Source organism: Mugil cephalus, chromosome 6 (assembly GCF_022458985.1).
Source record: "Mugil cephalus isolate CIBA_MC_2020 chromosome 6, CIBA_Mcephalus_1.1, whole genome shotgun sequence".
NCBI lineage: Eukaryota > Metazoa > Chordata > Actinopteri > Mugiliformes > Mugilidae > Mugil > Mugil cephalus.
In genome coordinates, this window is record NC_061775.1 from 7,461,196 (window position 1) to 7,477,560 (window position 16,365).

The window sequence follows — 16,365 nt, forward strand, 5'->3', positions numbered from 1 at the left end:
CAATATTAACTTACTGGAACATACGACGACCATGTGATTGACACTGTAAAGAGCATAAAGACGTGTTACTACTAAACTGTTTCATGACAATAAAATACAGACTGGTGGCAGAAATTATAATTACGTGAAAAAAAATCACTAGATTGTGCATTGAATTACATGTGTAATTAAAAAAAATGTTATATGGAATTTTAAAAAACGTTATATAAATATTAAAACATTACGGTGTAAGCAAATATAAAACTATATTCTTGTAAAGAGTCAAATAATTTAAAAATCATTTACAAATCTGCTTTACAAAATATTGCCACATGGTGGTGCTTTTGTGTATGAAGTGTTGAGTTGAAGTATTTCACATTACAGCCAGTTGCTGATAAATTTCAGAGGAATTTTTCAAGAGATTTTCAGTCAACTATGTCACATTGCATTGTTATTTTATGTTCCCATTACAATGCAAAAGCCTCTGGGAACTGAACACTGGGTAATGCAATGTGCCTCCAACTACTCTGTATCACATGTCACCTCACTGTGTCCCCACTGAACTCTCATCTCTGCAAGTTCATCCCTGCTATGCTTCTTGACGTGAAGACCAGAGGTGTGTTTTTGCAATTTGGCATCAAACTAGATTTATTTTTGACACAAGTAACTTTTCCATTGGATTTCTGACAACCACCTCTTGCGCCCCTCAGGCATTCTTTGAGCATTTAAAAGCTGCATCTGCATCTGTTTTTTAACAGATGTTATATTATGGATTTATTTTTCGACTATTTGACAGCCGTTGCTGGATTCATTTGATCAACTGTCAAACCTCAGAGATAGAACAGTAAATAAGCAGTCTGTCTCAGGACTGTCTTGTTTTATATGAACACAAGTAAATTCTTGATGCTGGCTATCTGGTGGCCTTAAGATAGCAGTGAAGGTCTCGGAGATTAAATGGTTACACAATATCTGGAGGGGAAAATGACAGATATTATTTAGCACCTATGTCTGTTTTTATTTTTTGAATATGTCAATTATTTTTTTTTTTTTACACACGTGCCCTTAATGTGATTACCTTAAGCGCAAACTGAAGGCTATAAACATGTCACACAAGCCTGGAGTCTATCGTGTGCTTGGCAGCACATGTTGAAGTTAGTAGGAGTTCCCCTCCGACAGCCTGTCATCCAATCACATCCCTCAAGTCTTCTGGCCTGATTTTTTACGTAAAAATGTCCAGGTTCAGGCCAGTACCTCTAAATGCAACCAGCACCTATGGTGGTTTATGGGTCTGCATGAAAAACAATGTATGGATATCACCACAAAGACGTTTGTAAGTAATATCCACATATTCACTAAAACCGACTGCAACATATCCCAGAAAAAGTTGCTTAATATCCAGCCTTGAATGCAAAATTCTGATATTATTATTGTGACAAAAAGGCAGGATGTTTCTGCAGAGCAGAGACGACAATGTAACCTAGTTAGGTCCTGATGTGCTCTCTAGGTTGCTGTTGTGTCTGATCTGGCCATGTGGGAGCAGGAAAGACACTGCTGTCCCATGGGCCGAGATTAGAGAGGGTCTGATAGCACCGAGGTTTGCTATGTCTGCCCGGCTGAGGTAAGCCATTGTCTCCCTGCACCCAGTGCGTCACGTCCATCGCAGTTGAAAGCTCATTGTTGCAATGCAATCTGGGGAGTGAGTGACTGTGGGTCAGACATGGGTCATGTGAGCTGCAGAAAAAAACTCTGCCAGACTGACTGAGAGGCCTTCCACATAATGTCATTTTAGGTCAGCCGCGCAGCATCCCAAATTTGGGATATATATAGACCGGAAATATGACGGACTACGCATGAATTGCGTTTAGGAAAGTATAAGTTGACTCTTTCTGGACTCTTTAAACCTAAACTCATGCCCTGAACCCAACTGTATTTCTTCCTTACACTGTAGTACAATAGCTTTCATTCTGCACAGTCAGTAGGTACGTGTGCATGCATTCAAATAAAGTGACCTGCAGAACACAACAAAAATCCCTGTTGTTTTCTCAAGCTACTTTTTATGGGTTCATTTCTATTACACTCTAAAAGGCAATAAAGTGTTGCAGCCAAGACAGCAGACAGATATGCTGCAAGGGACACTGCTGCTTTTGTCACTCCATAGAGTTTTTCCAGACTCTCCAGCCAGGATTGCCCCACACAGTCCCTCTGGGCCCCCGAATCACACTCACATAAACACACACGCAGACATGCACATCCACACACTCAGCAATAACAGCCGCCTGCTGGAACTTCCTGGGCCTCTTAGTCATGCGTCACTTGTTTTCAGGCCCACCCATCGAAGACTCTCTCTCCCTCCAGACGCGCTGTCTGAGGCCATGTGTCACAAGACCTGTGCATCAGATACACACACAATGTAAGGTCCCTCATCACAATTGTTGGTGGAAGCCGCTTTCAACAAAATAAACCTAAAACATTCATGGACATATACAAACTCATTTCTCAATCACAGCAGGTACACTACGTTCCAGAACAGCATAAGTGTTTGGGATTACGTCACTGAGCAGCTATCAAAATATAGATGTTGCTAGAAGACCATATGTGTACAATTAGCAACTTTGGTTCAACCGTCCATTTGTACTGGAGTGTTTGCGGTTACTCAATGCAGATGTTTCATCAGAGTTTGAGTTTATCAGCTTGTACCGACTGACTGTTATATTAGATCACGTCCTGATCTCGAACATTGTCATGTCTCTGTGTTGTGTAACGAGAATGGATAAGTAAACCACTTTTGGTTCTGGTTGAAATATCTTGATTGTTTTTGTTCAGGTCACTAAATGATGAAACCTAATCACTTTGGGGATTCCCTAATTTTTCAACAACCACTGTTATGATGTTGCCACATGGTTTTGCTTGAAATGTCTGAACATAACTGAGAGAGTTTGTCCAAAAACCAAGCTGAAAAAAGATCAACCGGATTTGGATGAGAGGAAGCTGCTTGGATGAGTGGAAAAACGTTACAAGTCCAGTTGCCCTTGTTTCAGCTTGACCTGGCACACTGAGGCCTTTCTCCGACATTCTGCTTTTAATCTACTGATCCCACATGGGGAGATTATTACGTATGATTTTATGCCTTCTGGACAACAATGGAGCTCTATGGGACTAATATATATCAGATGCTGAATGTACTTTTGGGCACAGTTAATAGCCATTTTGTTGATCCATGTAATTTGATAACTTCCCCCAAAATGATCATTTTGAGAGCAAACAAAAGGTTTTTCAGTCTCTGTGAACCAGAAAAGTACAATTCAATTTACTTTACATTTATTTATTATTATTTTAATTCAAACCTGGGGCTCACACACGTCATCTAAGTTTTGTTTTGCTTGACCAGTTGGCAGGAGATCTGAACAAATAATCATAATTTCTATCACTGTAAGTGGCGCCATTTGAAAAACTAAATGCTTCATTAAGTGTGTTGAAATACTGCTCTAAAGATGAGCCCATACTACCATAACATGCAGAATATGAAAGTCACTCAACAACAAAACATTACACAACATTACACACTCATCTAAAAAGGCCTCATCTAACACTAGCAGAGGAGTGGTCCAAAGCTGTCAATGGCAGTTAATTAACAACTTCACCAAAAGTTCTAGCTACTGCATGCACAAATGGCTTTGTAGAAACACCCATTTCTTTTTTATTCCGGCTGCACTGTCCTGTCTTACAACATGTCGTGAAGTACTACTAAGCACTACTGACGGTGGCAAGTTGTATAGGCCATATATTTCTGCAGCGTATGAAATATTGATAAGCTCATGTGTTTATGTTCAGCTCTGTTAGTTGACATTGTTGCTGTGGTTGTAGAGTGTATTTTTTTGTCCTTGATGTCAGTTAATGCAACATGCGAGAGAGAGAAGTTAAGGTCAAGCTGAGAGTTTGCAGAGCACGAGCCACATATTAGAAGTGTCAGACTGACGGGATTTATGGTGTTGACGTGGTTTTGAGTGGATAGTAGCAAGTTTCAACAAACTTACAGAAAAGCCGCCGTAGTGTCCTTTGTGTAAGACACAACAATATGTATTCAGGTCGAAAATACAGATTTCATTGTTGCAAAGCATTATTTTCTATTGTATTTTTATGCGTTACGTCATCAGTGACTGGCCGACGGTGACTCGGAAGTCGTTCCACCCCAAGCGACTTCTCAGCCTTTAGAAGGAGATGACACTGAAAAGGGAGCTGCAAAAAGAACTATCATAAAAGTGCCACAAGGAAAAAAATCCTGGTAGAATTGAAGATAAATTGTCATTTTCGGGTAATAAAAATAAATAAATAAATTTAAAAAAATACAGTTTTGCATATCTGTAGCAATAAAAATTAAAAGCTATAGCAGCAAAACAATTAAAACTATAGCAGCAACACACAAGGATTTATTAATTAACCTATACATTTTGGAGAACTACTACAGTTTTTATGTGGATTCCAGCTGTCTCCTGTCTTCTGACCCGTCATGTCATCCCACGCAGATCAAAGCCCTGTGGAGGTCACAACATCTGTTGCTCCTTTTTCTTCTTGTGGCTGAAGATAGAGAGATAGGGTCATTGCCTTACAGCAGAGTGAATCTGAGGCTTAGAGCAACTTCCCTGAGTATAACATCATTAGCACACTCTGTGACATCTTGTAAATCTCTTCTTAACCCTTTGTGGGGCAAAGAGCCTTATTTGGTAACTATCACTGTTCCTGTTCCTCCCTCTCAGTGAGGTTTAGAAGCACGTAGATTTCACCCAGCCGATCAGAGAAGTTCTAAGTGTAGTCTGAAAGGTCCACTTCTACATTATTAGGTACCACAAAGAAGTGTCTTAATGTGATAATGTTGGCAAGTGCCTGAATTAACACTTGTGTTCTAATAGTCTAAATACATGTTTACCTCTTTTTACCACTTAAGTGCAAGGAACCATATATGGTAACACAAAATGCATTGAATAAAGGCAACTGGACTTGTAGAATTTCTGTAAGACGTTTCGCCGCTAAACTGAGGTGCTTCTCCAGTTCTCAGTGACTAGTGGGAAATTGAGGTTTAAATAGGAACACTGTGGATGAACCCATCAGACCACTTGCTTGGCCAGAAACTGGTGCCACATAGAACCTTCACAGACATACATGGTAACTTCACTGACTGAAATCTTTTGTAAAAAGTCAAAAAGGCAAGAAAAAACACTCTAGGACTGAAATTCTGCTTTTATTGATGCAACTATCTTCATTTTCTTTGAGTACCTTAAATTGTTTTGGTTGACGTTTAAATTAATTTATGATTGAGTCAGAGTTAACTTGGTGCAATTACAAGTGAGAAAAAAATGCCTTGGGGCTCAAAAAGCATCGTCCACTCATATTTAAATGCGTTGACAGGAACATCAAACCAATTACCAACATTTTCACTGATTTATTCAAGTGAATGTTCACAGTAGAGAACTCATTTTTCTGAATCTTCTGACGTCACATGAACGCACACGTACTGTGAGTGGTATTCAGTCAGAGTACAGAGTTCTGTTACAGTCACAAAACAAAGTGATTCAATATGACCTACATTCCAAGTCGTCCACCTACCACCAGTTTCTGGAGAGGTGTTTTTTTTTTTTTTTTTGTGGTCTGTTTGAACGTATTTGATTTCTGCTGTGGATGTCCGTAAGGTCCAGAGTGTGTGTGTTTGTGCTTGTTTTTGTATTTACTCATGCAATGCTATGTCTCGTAGCATGAAACACCGGATCTCCTAACACTATGTACGGGGTCAGTTAATCTAAAACTAGCTATCAGTCTGTTTACAACATGTTCAGCTGTGGGAATAGGTACCATATGTGCCTCCTGATTTTATTTATAGTACACTGTCTTGGTCCGACTAACAGAGGATCTCCTAACATGATTTAATTAAGTGTGTCCAAATGGCTATTGGAACTGTTCACCAAAAAAGTACAAAATGAGCAAGCAGAATCGAATCAAATCAGAGCCAAGGTAACTTTTCCACTCTTGCCTAAGCTGAATTTGTGGGGCATACAGTAACACATGACAGCAAATAAAGTGGGCGAGCAATTTTCCACGATAAGCAACCAACTTTCCACGATAAACAAGCAGGTATTTGGCCAAGGCTTATAAAAAAAGAAGGCTATTTATTTCTCGGTTCTATACCAGAGCCACCTGTGAAGCCAATGTGAAATTATGGTCACGGTCTGGTTGCTCTCCAAGCCTCAAACTGCACAATCTGAATCGAGTTTGAGAACTAACTGTGGCACAATTATCACACTTCGCTGACTTTTTCAGTTGCGCGGTTGTTTCACACTCAAACTGGAGTTAACTCAATGCCGGTGTCACTGCTGAGGCACACATGGTCCCAAACACCATCACAGAGAGCATTCAGTGTTCTGAAATTAAGCTGAACATCTACTCAGTCTTACTACTCTACCGTACTTTTTGTTGTGCTCCTAGTACATTTTTCTCCCAGACTTGGTACACATGGGCCAGACCACACGCAGAGGTTGTAGAGAATCCGTCCCAGAGGTCACAAAGAGGAAGTGAGACAATTCACCAAGAGTAATTGGGGACAATTAGTATTTACAAAACTTCCTAACTCTGCTGATTTGTCGGTAATCCGATCCTGAAAAACACTCTTGATTTGTGGGTCATTCATCTGGATTTTACATTGTTGCCTAAGAGGGTGATGAAATAAGTTGGTGTCTTGGGCCCAGAGTCCCAAACTTTTTACCTGACATCTACCCTGATGCTCTGAAAATGAAATGATTGCAGCCGTGTAATAACACATCTAGGATACAAAAACAAACTTAATCATCGCCTAAATGATTTCTTCCCACTTGAACATGTTTTGTCATGTTTAACAAGCTCGAAACTGGTAATGAGAAGCAATTTCTTATGACAATCTAGCCGATGGTTTGTGTGTTAACACAAAGTCTAAAAAGAAAGCCATGCAACTGTATGAACTTTAAAGAGTACAGCATGGGCTGTTGCGTCAGTACAATGAGCAATCGTCAGAAGTCAAGTTTTCTGCACATGTTGAAAATTAACAGACTTGCTGTGTCGCAAAGCAGCTCTGGGAAATAACGCCTGAGCCCAATACTGTTCTGATGGAGTGATGGATCTGATATCTATTAGTTTCAGCTGTGGGAGGGAACTGTTTACAATCCAGTGGCGCGATCCAGAGAGTGGGTGGTCTCCGAGACTCTCTGCAGTCCTCTGTTTCAACACAACATCATTTCAGATCTAAATGTTGGCTGTTAACTTACTGGAAGTGATATGGCAAAAGCACGAGGAAATGATACCATGTGGACGCCGTTGAGAGAGGAGCTTGACACATCGGGTGAAGGATGATTACGCATCCCTGAAATGTCGGTGTGGGCGTCACATTATGGCCCCATCCATTGTAAACAACTCAGCCAGGGGTCGTGATGTAACATGTGTGACTGATCCCATGGTCATAACAGGTGAGCTCCAACAGGAGGGATGCGTCCATAATCACACCCACACACTCAAACGCACACACTCACCGCCGTGTTCCGGTGGGAGGTGAGTCTGACACCTCTTGGGACGCGCCACAAACCGTAACATGTAGAAAAAAAAGCAATGAAACATACTGAAAAGTGGGCAGAGAATTCCTGAGGTCTCGTGTTAAGTATAATTAGAATACCTCTGAAATGGCTCATAGGTTTAAACCGCAGCTATGTCATTAGCACCAATGATGTGACAGAGGTACATCATATCCACCATCAGTCAGAGGGCTGCGTGGTAATGACAAACAGGTCGACCACGGTCATAATGACAGCAGCAAATTGGATTTTGTTTTCCTTCAGTAATATGTACTTATTAGGATTTGTACCAAAACTGTTTGTGTGCAAATGCTTTTTTTTCCAGTGCGTGTTCATTGCAGATTCTTGTGGGGTTACCACACTTTAAACCCGACGAGAAACAGTGATGGGAGAATTCACACAAGAATTTATTATGATAAAGGTGGAGTAATTGGCTTTGATTTTGTATCTTGCCTGCTATACACAGTGAGGTGAAGGCAAAGTAAAGTCAAACAGACGTGATATGTGGAGTACATACTCTGAGTGTTAGTTGTAATGATGACAAAGCGGCGTGACGGACACACTTCGCCTGATGACAAAACCGGACCAGTGCCGGAGTCCCACTTTTTACTCTTTCTTTGCGTGAATCAGCCACTTCTGATTTCACGCACGACGTGATACACGATATGTTTGTTGAAGTATTATGTGCGGGCACAGCAACAACCTCTTGGTGGCATTCCTATTTGCCCTGTTCAAACTAACAAAACATTCAATTCCATTCCCAGTGTAATAAAAGGGTACTTGGACCGGAATATAAACATCTCCCTAAAGTTGAAACAGATGCTGCAAGTGTGGCGGAGCGCAGGATTCGGAGGAGCGAGAGCCGGAGACAGAAAAACAAGGGAGGTACTTTAGACAGGGAAGTGAGTCAGTGCCCAGGCCTCGGCTTTGAAACATTCATTTCAACAGCTCCTTTGCCCTCCGTGTCCATCTTTCTAACCCTTCCCTGGCTAATTCAGAGCGCAGGGATATCCCTGAGGAGACAGGGGAGGAAAGCTGCCCAGGCTGGACTTGATTCCCCGCCACCTCTTGCATGCGGCTGGGAGAGGCCCGTTGGGAGAGGAGAATCAGCCACTGCACGCACAGGAGAGGAGGCCTGACCACCGCATGCATGAAGTGGCGCTGTCTGGGTGACTGCTGGAGCCTCGTGTAGCAACCTTAACCCCAGTGTGAGAGGACAGCCAACCACTTCCGTGCAAGAGTGAGTGGACCATTCAAAACTTTATAAAAATTATAAAACGACGTTCGCAGAGCACTATGTGTAATGTTACTGCTGATGTACTGTGTAATGGGAACATCAGTCAGTAAAGTGCATTCTGTGGCAAAAAAAAAATCGATGCATGTTTCTGTTCAAAAAGTTGAGTACAGAAAGAAGACACAGTGTGACAAATATTAAACTTTATAATGTTTTTAAATGGCAGTACAAAAATACAAAAATATGTTGGTACATTTATCATTCAAATTTCACAGTTAGGTACACAGCTAGGTACACATCAGACTGCTATTTACAGAGGAATCACTGAAATGTTCCAGTACACACTTAGGACTATTTAAATTATCCAGACGTGCACCTTGAGTTTTGATTTATTTGGATCACTTGACCATTTTCTCTCAGTGTCAACAGCAGATTGACTCAGTTCCGATGGCACTATAATCAGGTATGTTAAGTTGGCCCAGATCGCGGTCCATTCCCAGACAAATTTAATTTTCCTTTTAGTCAGGCGGTGCTAATTACATTTGTCTGTCCAGGCGAGCTCTTTAAAAAAAACAAAATCCAATCAAATCAAAGCAGCAAAACAGCATCAGAGCAAACTAGCATGACCTGCAAAAATGCATTTACAAAACAAAGCCAAGCATTCAACAAAGGAGGTATTGTCCAGGGCTTGGGGTTTTACCAACAGTCTTCTGAGACTCCTAAAAACACAACAAAACTTTAAATTTTCGTGATCAGCGGGTGGCCAAGAGCTTGGACCGGGACCCAGAGTAAACAAGTGTGGGAGGGGGTGAGGAGGGAGAGGAAGCGAGACTATACAGGTTTGTTTAGGCTGAAACCGCTTGCTTCACCATCCGAGCTCAGGCTAAAATACATACAGTAGAGCTGTAGTTGTCATGTTTGTGGCGAATTGAAACCACATTGGCTGGCTATAATGTGGTATCAGCTTTCCAAACAAATTAGCACTGCTTTCCATCAGCTTGAGGGAAAACAGTTTGCTTGTGGGGAGTGGAGACTAGAAAGTTGTAAAATGCAAATGCCAGTGACCACTATTGTACAATAAACAAAAACAATAAATACAGCTTTTTTTTCTTGTTTTTTTGTTTTTTTTTTCATCAGCTTTCCGAAGGATAAATGATTGTGTTACTGGAATAAAACCATAAATAGAGTTTGATACCTTCTCCAATAAATAGTACTGCTATTCTATTTACAATATGCACACATCTCCCAAAGAGCTCGACAGATATATCTGTGTCTCCATCTGCATTCGTCTGCCTCCGTTACCCAAACATCTATTACCCTAACAAACGGACACAAATAGATTTTTTTCTTTTGAATTTTTGAGGCAGTTAGGCTAATGTGCGTCTTCCAACGTCAAATTTTGTGTACGAGGGTGAGTGATTGTCAAACGAGAGAGGTCATCATGGGAAACTAGTGGCGTGAAGCTTGTCATGTTCGTGCGTCTAGACTGCGTTTTCCTCGCTGCCATCGAAAATGTGGGCTTTCCGGGGTGGACCTGCACAAAAGGAAACGGAGAGAGAATCAAAGTTGAAATGACTGTAACTGCGGGAGGTAAATATGGGAGAAAAAAAAAAGAGAAGGAGGCAGGTGTTTGCTCGGTCTTACTGCTGCAGTTGCCGTAGTGGCGGACTCCTATGGAGCGGCCGAGGAAGCACGTGGCCCTGCGGAGGTGGCAGGCGCTCGGGTAGGTGATGTTGTCGTTGCCGCAGATCGCCTGCTCGGACGGCATGGGTATCGGGCAGGGCGTGGTGCGGCACATGACGCAGTGGGCGCTGTTGGTCTGGTCGGTCACGCAGGTGTGAGTTCCCGGACACACCACGTTGGAGCATGACTCTGTGGGAGGCGTAAAGAAAGCTCCGATTGGTGCACGCGCACGACAGCTTCCGGGGAGCGGAAAAACATCACAAGTATCGCTTACTTTTGCAGTCGCCTTGGTACATGACCTCCAGGTCCGGGTGTCCCATGCAGCGGGCCATCAGCAGATCGCACTCATCCTTGTACGACTTCCCGTCGCTGCCGCACACAGCATGCTTCCGGGTAATGTGAGAGCAGTCCGGGGAGCACACACACTGAGGCCTTCCGGTCTTCATCTTGCAAACCTTGCCGGCGCTGCATTTGACTCCCTCGCATGTTTCTGCAAAAGCACAGTGAGCGGTTTCTTGTGTGAGCACTCCACAGTGTCAGCATAACGCTGCGCAAACAAATCTACAGACATCAGGTGACTCGCAGCCGTTCAAACACAAAACAAGCTGGGTATCTGGGGTTTCCCCCCCCCCCCAGCACGCAATTTCCACATTGCACAATATTTACAATAATCACATCTCTTTATTGACCGTAACACACAGAGGTGTCTCGCCTGGTGGAATGCGATTCAGGCGTGTTTTCATAACAGATCTATGTGTATGGCTGCACACAGACTGGGCTGAGCTCCTGCAGAGGAACAGAGGGGCTCTGAGGTAGACGGAGTTCAAATAGCTGTCAGAGACGTTTAGAGGCTGAGAAATGAGGCAGCCCCTGTGTTCCTCTGACACCCCGTAATGTCAGAGCGCAGGAGGAGCTGTAATCCTACACAGTGCAGAGTCAACATAAGACAATGCACACAGGTCTTTTCCCAGGGAAGATGGTGCCTGAGCAGCTCTGGGTCCTGAGGATTCTGTAAACAATCAGGAACTTATTTCCTGTCCCTACCACCACTTCAATATCCTGTTTTATTCCAAAGCTGTATTTCTGTTCTCTGGCTCTCCCCCCGTCTGGTTCCCACTTGTTTTCAATCACTTGCTCTCTCCCTTTCTGTCCATATATATTTTCCCCTTGGAGCCTGAAAGAAGAGCGGTGCCGCCAAACTGACAGGTTTTTATTAACCTAACAAGCATGACACCGAAGTTTTCCGCCAACAGAATCCCAAATGATCAAGATAGTGTTGCACATTATGATTCCCAGACCTCTGGGAATGTGGCAGGAATCTATTCCAGACTGCAGGAATGCATTTTCTTATTTTGCTTGTGGAAGCACGCAGGGCTCATTTTTGACTTTTGAAAAAAGTCACGTAACGACGGAGACGAGATGGAAGGTCTGATTCTGCCAACCTCATTCAGTTGCCATGTGATGAAGCTGTTTACTTTTTTTGTGAGTCATTTCTGCAAGGCTACCATTGGCTGCGGTCTCTGCGCTTATTTTGATGTTTATCTAAATACAACCCACACATCAGTTTCCCCGCGATATGCCAGAAAAACATACAGTTTAGGTTGGGAGTGTTCTTCTAAACCCACCAGTAGCTTACAGGAGGTTTCTACTGGATCTTATCAATGAAAGCAGACAGTCACAGAGTTCACACGGTGTTAGTGATGTTTCTGAAAACAGAATTAACGTGTAAGTGAACCTGAATGAACCTCACAGAGAGAGGACGCAGCTCAGGGCAGCTGGACTTATGTGAAACTCTGCGATCCACGTCTGCATTTTCTTAGAAAGCTGCGTCGGGTGGTGTAAATACCGTGATTCACAGATGACGTGGTGCAAATTAACTTTCACTAGCTCTCCAAGAGATACAAGGGTTATTTTGTGTCACGTCATTACAACTCTGTGACATTTAAAACGTAAATCTCGTGTTTAACGTCCGCAAATTACATCTAAGCTGTCATTTAAACCTGTACTACTTGACCTTATAACAAGCACCTGACAGCAGCAAACAAATACTTTTTCCAGAAGGCGACTGTTAAGAACTTAAACGCAGTGATCGTGCAGATACTAATCAAAGCAACGCAGCGCGGTCTGCTTGGCAGACTCTGCTCATTATCTTTTTAATGGTTTGTTTTTGTTTACCTTTGCACGGCTTGCAGGAGACAATGCCCAGGAAGCCGAGCAGGCTGACCTCATTCATGGGCAGGCTGGTGTTGGACCACGCCGTGTCCAGGCGGCCGCCGGCACAGCACTCTTCTCTGGTCACCCCTCTCATCAGCACCATGTCGCACCTTTGTTCTTGACTCTGCTGCAGCCAGCACATCCCGGCTGGTGACGGCGTCAGAAATAAATACAAGAGAAGTTCGTTTAGACGCGTGAAAACTAACATGGAGACGCACAAAAAACTACTACGACTATGGTCGTTTTGAATGGCTCTCAGTTGGATGTCAGTTATTGTTATTACAAACTCCTTAGGAAAAGTTATTTATCAAGAGGTTTTTTGTATTTATATTCATTTAAAAACCTTTAAAAGGAAAATACAGTGAAGTCAAACTTAAAAAAGGAAAGAAAAAAAAAACACGAAAAATGTCAACTCACCACTGGCAGGATTCCTCCCAATCTGACTGAAAGTGAGAATCATCCCCAAAATCAAAAAGATCATTGTGTCCTCTAACTTAGTATAAAACCTTTCCCCAAAAAGCAAATATCTACAAAGAGATGAAGAGGAAGAAGAAGTGATGTTCCTCTGGCAAACGCACGGGTGCTCTCTGACTTGACTCTGGAAGTAGCTCTCCCTTATGTGAATGAATGTGTTGTGGATAAGTGATGTCGTTCCCCCTCTGTATAAATATTTAGCCCAGATGGAATTATGCTGCTGGGATGGGCGATCCTCTCAGCCAGTAATAAGCCAGGGCAGGACACAGTTTGACTCTGACTCAATTTCCAGAGTCGGGAAATGATCCATGCCCTCCAGCGCCAGACGCTGGGCACTTATATGACCTCACAAAACTTTTTCACACCATATTAGACTGATTAAAGGCTAATTAAGTCCTGGAAAAGGTTCGGAGTGGCTTTTTGAACAGCCTTTTCAGTATGAAACTTTATATGAAGTTTTTCTTTAGTAGAGATTTTTCATGGAGCTTTTTTGATGGAATACAAGACATTCAAGACTTAGTCTGAAAATAGTCTGTTATAAACTTAAAACTGGATGTGTTTTCCCTGGTGGTGTGTTGTTCTGTGTTGTCTCATGTCCCTCTTTAATGTGGCCTTCCTCTGAGGTGTGGATTCGCCTCATTAATCAAATGCTGTTTGAATGCACTTTTTCTGTCAACGCGTGGTTTTTTAGGGACGAAAGCGACCTATAGAAAATAATATTTTTATTTCTTATCTCATCATTGCGTTCAGACAATAATCTTTTAAAGTAACGTGATCCGGCAGCGACCCTGAACTGAGCCTCTTTGTAGTGTAAATGCAGCAGATGGACTGCTTCTCCTAGGGTTATTCCAAATAGATTCCAGGCTATCTCATGCTACATCAAATTCTTATCAAGTGCCTTTAAATATAAAACATATCTGGCGCAGTTGAATACACTGAACACTGCCATACTTCATTTAGCGTGAGTTCATCAATGAATGCTGATAGTTCACTCCATAACTGCGGTTGGAATAATACTGAGATGAGAGGAGGAGTGGGAGCAGAGGTGGTTTCCCCCTGAGCAATACATCAGGTTCAATAAACAAAACTATGTTGGAGCTTATCATGAACATTCATGTCTGCTCCCTCATTGTTAGCGTGACAGACAGCCACAGTACGAGACTGAAAACACTGCGGACATATATGCAGCATCCGTCAACTGCAGGGCTAGGCGTGTTTGTTTAAATTCAGGGACGACGCACCAGAAGTGACTGATGGCTAATCTATATTATCACTGTTGGATTATAACATCTGCACTGCTCTTCCTGCACTCACTCACCCCGACACTGAGAGGTATGCACTCATGACAAAGTTATGTGAGTCTACCCCATCTGTCTGTCACTGCTTTTTTTTTTTAATGTTCCCTTCGATGGTGCGGCGAATGGTGGTAGCATATGCTGTCGTATTTGCAGTGTTTGTGAATGATGTTGGCTTCTTCAGCGGAGATCCCCAGGGCAACAAAGGAATGCTGCCTGACCAAGGAGGGGAGGAAGCACGGACAGAGAGCTGCAGTGAGCGCTGGCCGTGGGTGGCCTGCCTCTTCACTGGGTCTCTGCAGATCCACTCAGCTCCTCATATGGTTTGGATCATCACCGCCGAGCCATTCAAATGAATACAGCATGGTTAGGCCTTTGTGTGATCTTTGTTTGGGTGCAGCTTACTGTGTCCCGTCTGTGACAAATGTTGGTCTTTTTGAAGTGGTGAGGCTCATTATGGTAGCATGAAATTGAATAAACGCAGTGTAGACGATGTCTGATGAGGGAGTGCCACTCTGACAGGGCAGGTGTGGGGCTCAGTGTCATACTGTATAGTTAGCGACAAAATCTGGCAACTTAACACCACTGCCATCTAGTGGAGGATGTTGGCACACACATCATATGTGCTAAATATTGTTACAAAGCTGTGTTTATGAAGTGGTTCATGATCATATCCTTTTCATTTAGCCTTGCGTATAGTGTGCACATGTTATTAAGTTACAGCCTGAGTAATATAGGGGACCTAAGCACACATGACCAGAAATCCTCTTTTTGAGACCTGAAAATGTGATTAGACAGTAGAGGTTGTATGTGCAAGATAAGGCAGTGCTAAAAAGGAAATTATTATTATTATTATTATTATTATTATTATTAATTAAGAGAATGTCTGAAAAAAAAAAGTCTTACAGCAAGTCACAGGTGTGGGCTGCTGTTACATCTGGCTCATGTTGTGCAGTCTGATGGCAGCCGGGATTAAATTTAGCTCGGTTACTTTATGTCAATGTACTACTGGAATTAACTACTCATAACACATTCATGTATTATATTTTGCAATATTTTGCATGAGCAATGTGTTATCAACTTAAGGGCCACATCTTAATCATTATAATTCAGCAAGATCCTGTATACACACCTAGTGTACACCTAGTATGAAATGGTGTTAGACAACTATTTCTTACTATTGCGAGCACATTTTACCAAGATACAGTGTGAGAAATCTGGCAGATTTTAAGTAAATGCATATATAAAGAGTGACAAACTCAAGGGCAATAACATGAACTGTGAACAAAGATAAGGAAAACTAATATGCAGTTTAAAATTAAAAGGCAAGTAGTTGGTTAACTATGAATTTGTGCATACATTATTTAACGTTCAAAAGCATAACTAAGCTAATTTGAGAGAAAGTGTCAATTTTATCATAAAAACATAACAATAACTAAAACATCTTGAACGTTTAAACTACAATTTTAGAATGTCACGTGACATTAGTTGCACGTTAGCTTGAATAAAAGTTAAAGTTAGTACTGTTTGTATCTGTAACTTGAAACTGATATTTTAACTAACCTCTGTTATTTACCTTAAGTCTATATATTTACCAAATAAAATAGCATTTTAGGGCAGAAAACCTCCTTCTACCTTTTTTAAGCTCCCCCATTTCAAATGCTGTTATTAACTTTGGCACCACACGTTAGTCCTCATCTTACTTTAAAAAGAAAGGAAGAATACATAGAGTACACAGTATAGTAAGAAACGGGGCTGCTACTGTATCTACCTTTTCCACCTGTGAGCTGTTTAGCTGCAGTGAACAAAAGTGACCAGATGAGGGCGCTCGACACATGCGTCTCAAAACGCCATCCTTTGCTCAGCCAGGGATTCCTGCAGCCTCCTTAAGTCATCATTC

General features: G+C 42.1%; 1 protein-coding gene across 1 annotated transcript; it reads right to left on the reverse strand.

The window, feature by feature from the left end:
- Positions 1-8,987: 8,987 nt before the first annotated feature.
- On the reverse strand, positions 8,988-13,337 carry fstl3 (follistatin-like 3 (secreted glycoprotein)). The gene is made up of 5 exons (XM_047588154.1): positions 13,114-13,337; positions 12,658-12,843; positions 10,757-10,972; positions 10,444-10,671; positions 8,988-10,333 (listed from the first exon to the last, which is right to left on the reverse strand). Exons 1-5 carry the CDS (start codon positions 13,175-13,177, stop codon positions 10,281-10,283), a joined length of 747 nt encoding a protein of 248 aa, XP_047444110.1. The 5' UTR covers positions 13,178-13,337; the 3' UTR covers positions 8,988-10,280.
- Positions 13,338-16,365: the final 3,028 nt, after the last annotated feature.

Coding starts and splice junctions, on each gene's coding strand:
- fstl3 (XM_047588154.1), bottom strand. CDS start 13,177: ATGATCTTTTTGATTTTGGGGATGATTCTCACTTTCAGTCAGATTGGG. Junction 12,844..13,113: donor TGGGAGGAATCCTGCCAGTG/GTGAGTTGACAT, acceptor CGCCGTCACCAG/CCGGGATGTGCTGGCTGCAG. Junction 10,672..10,756: donor GTACCAAGGCGACTGCAAAA/GTAAGCGATACT, acceptor CGCCTCCCACAG/AGTCATGCTCCAACGTGGTG.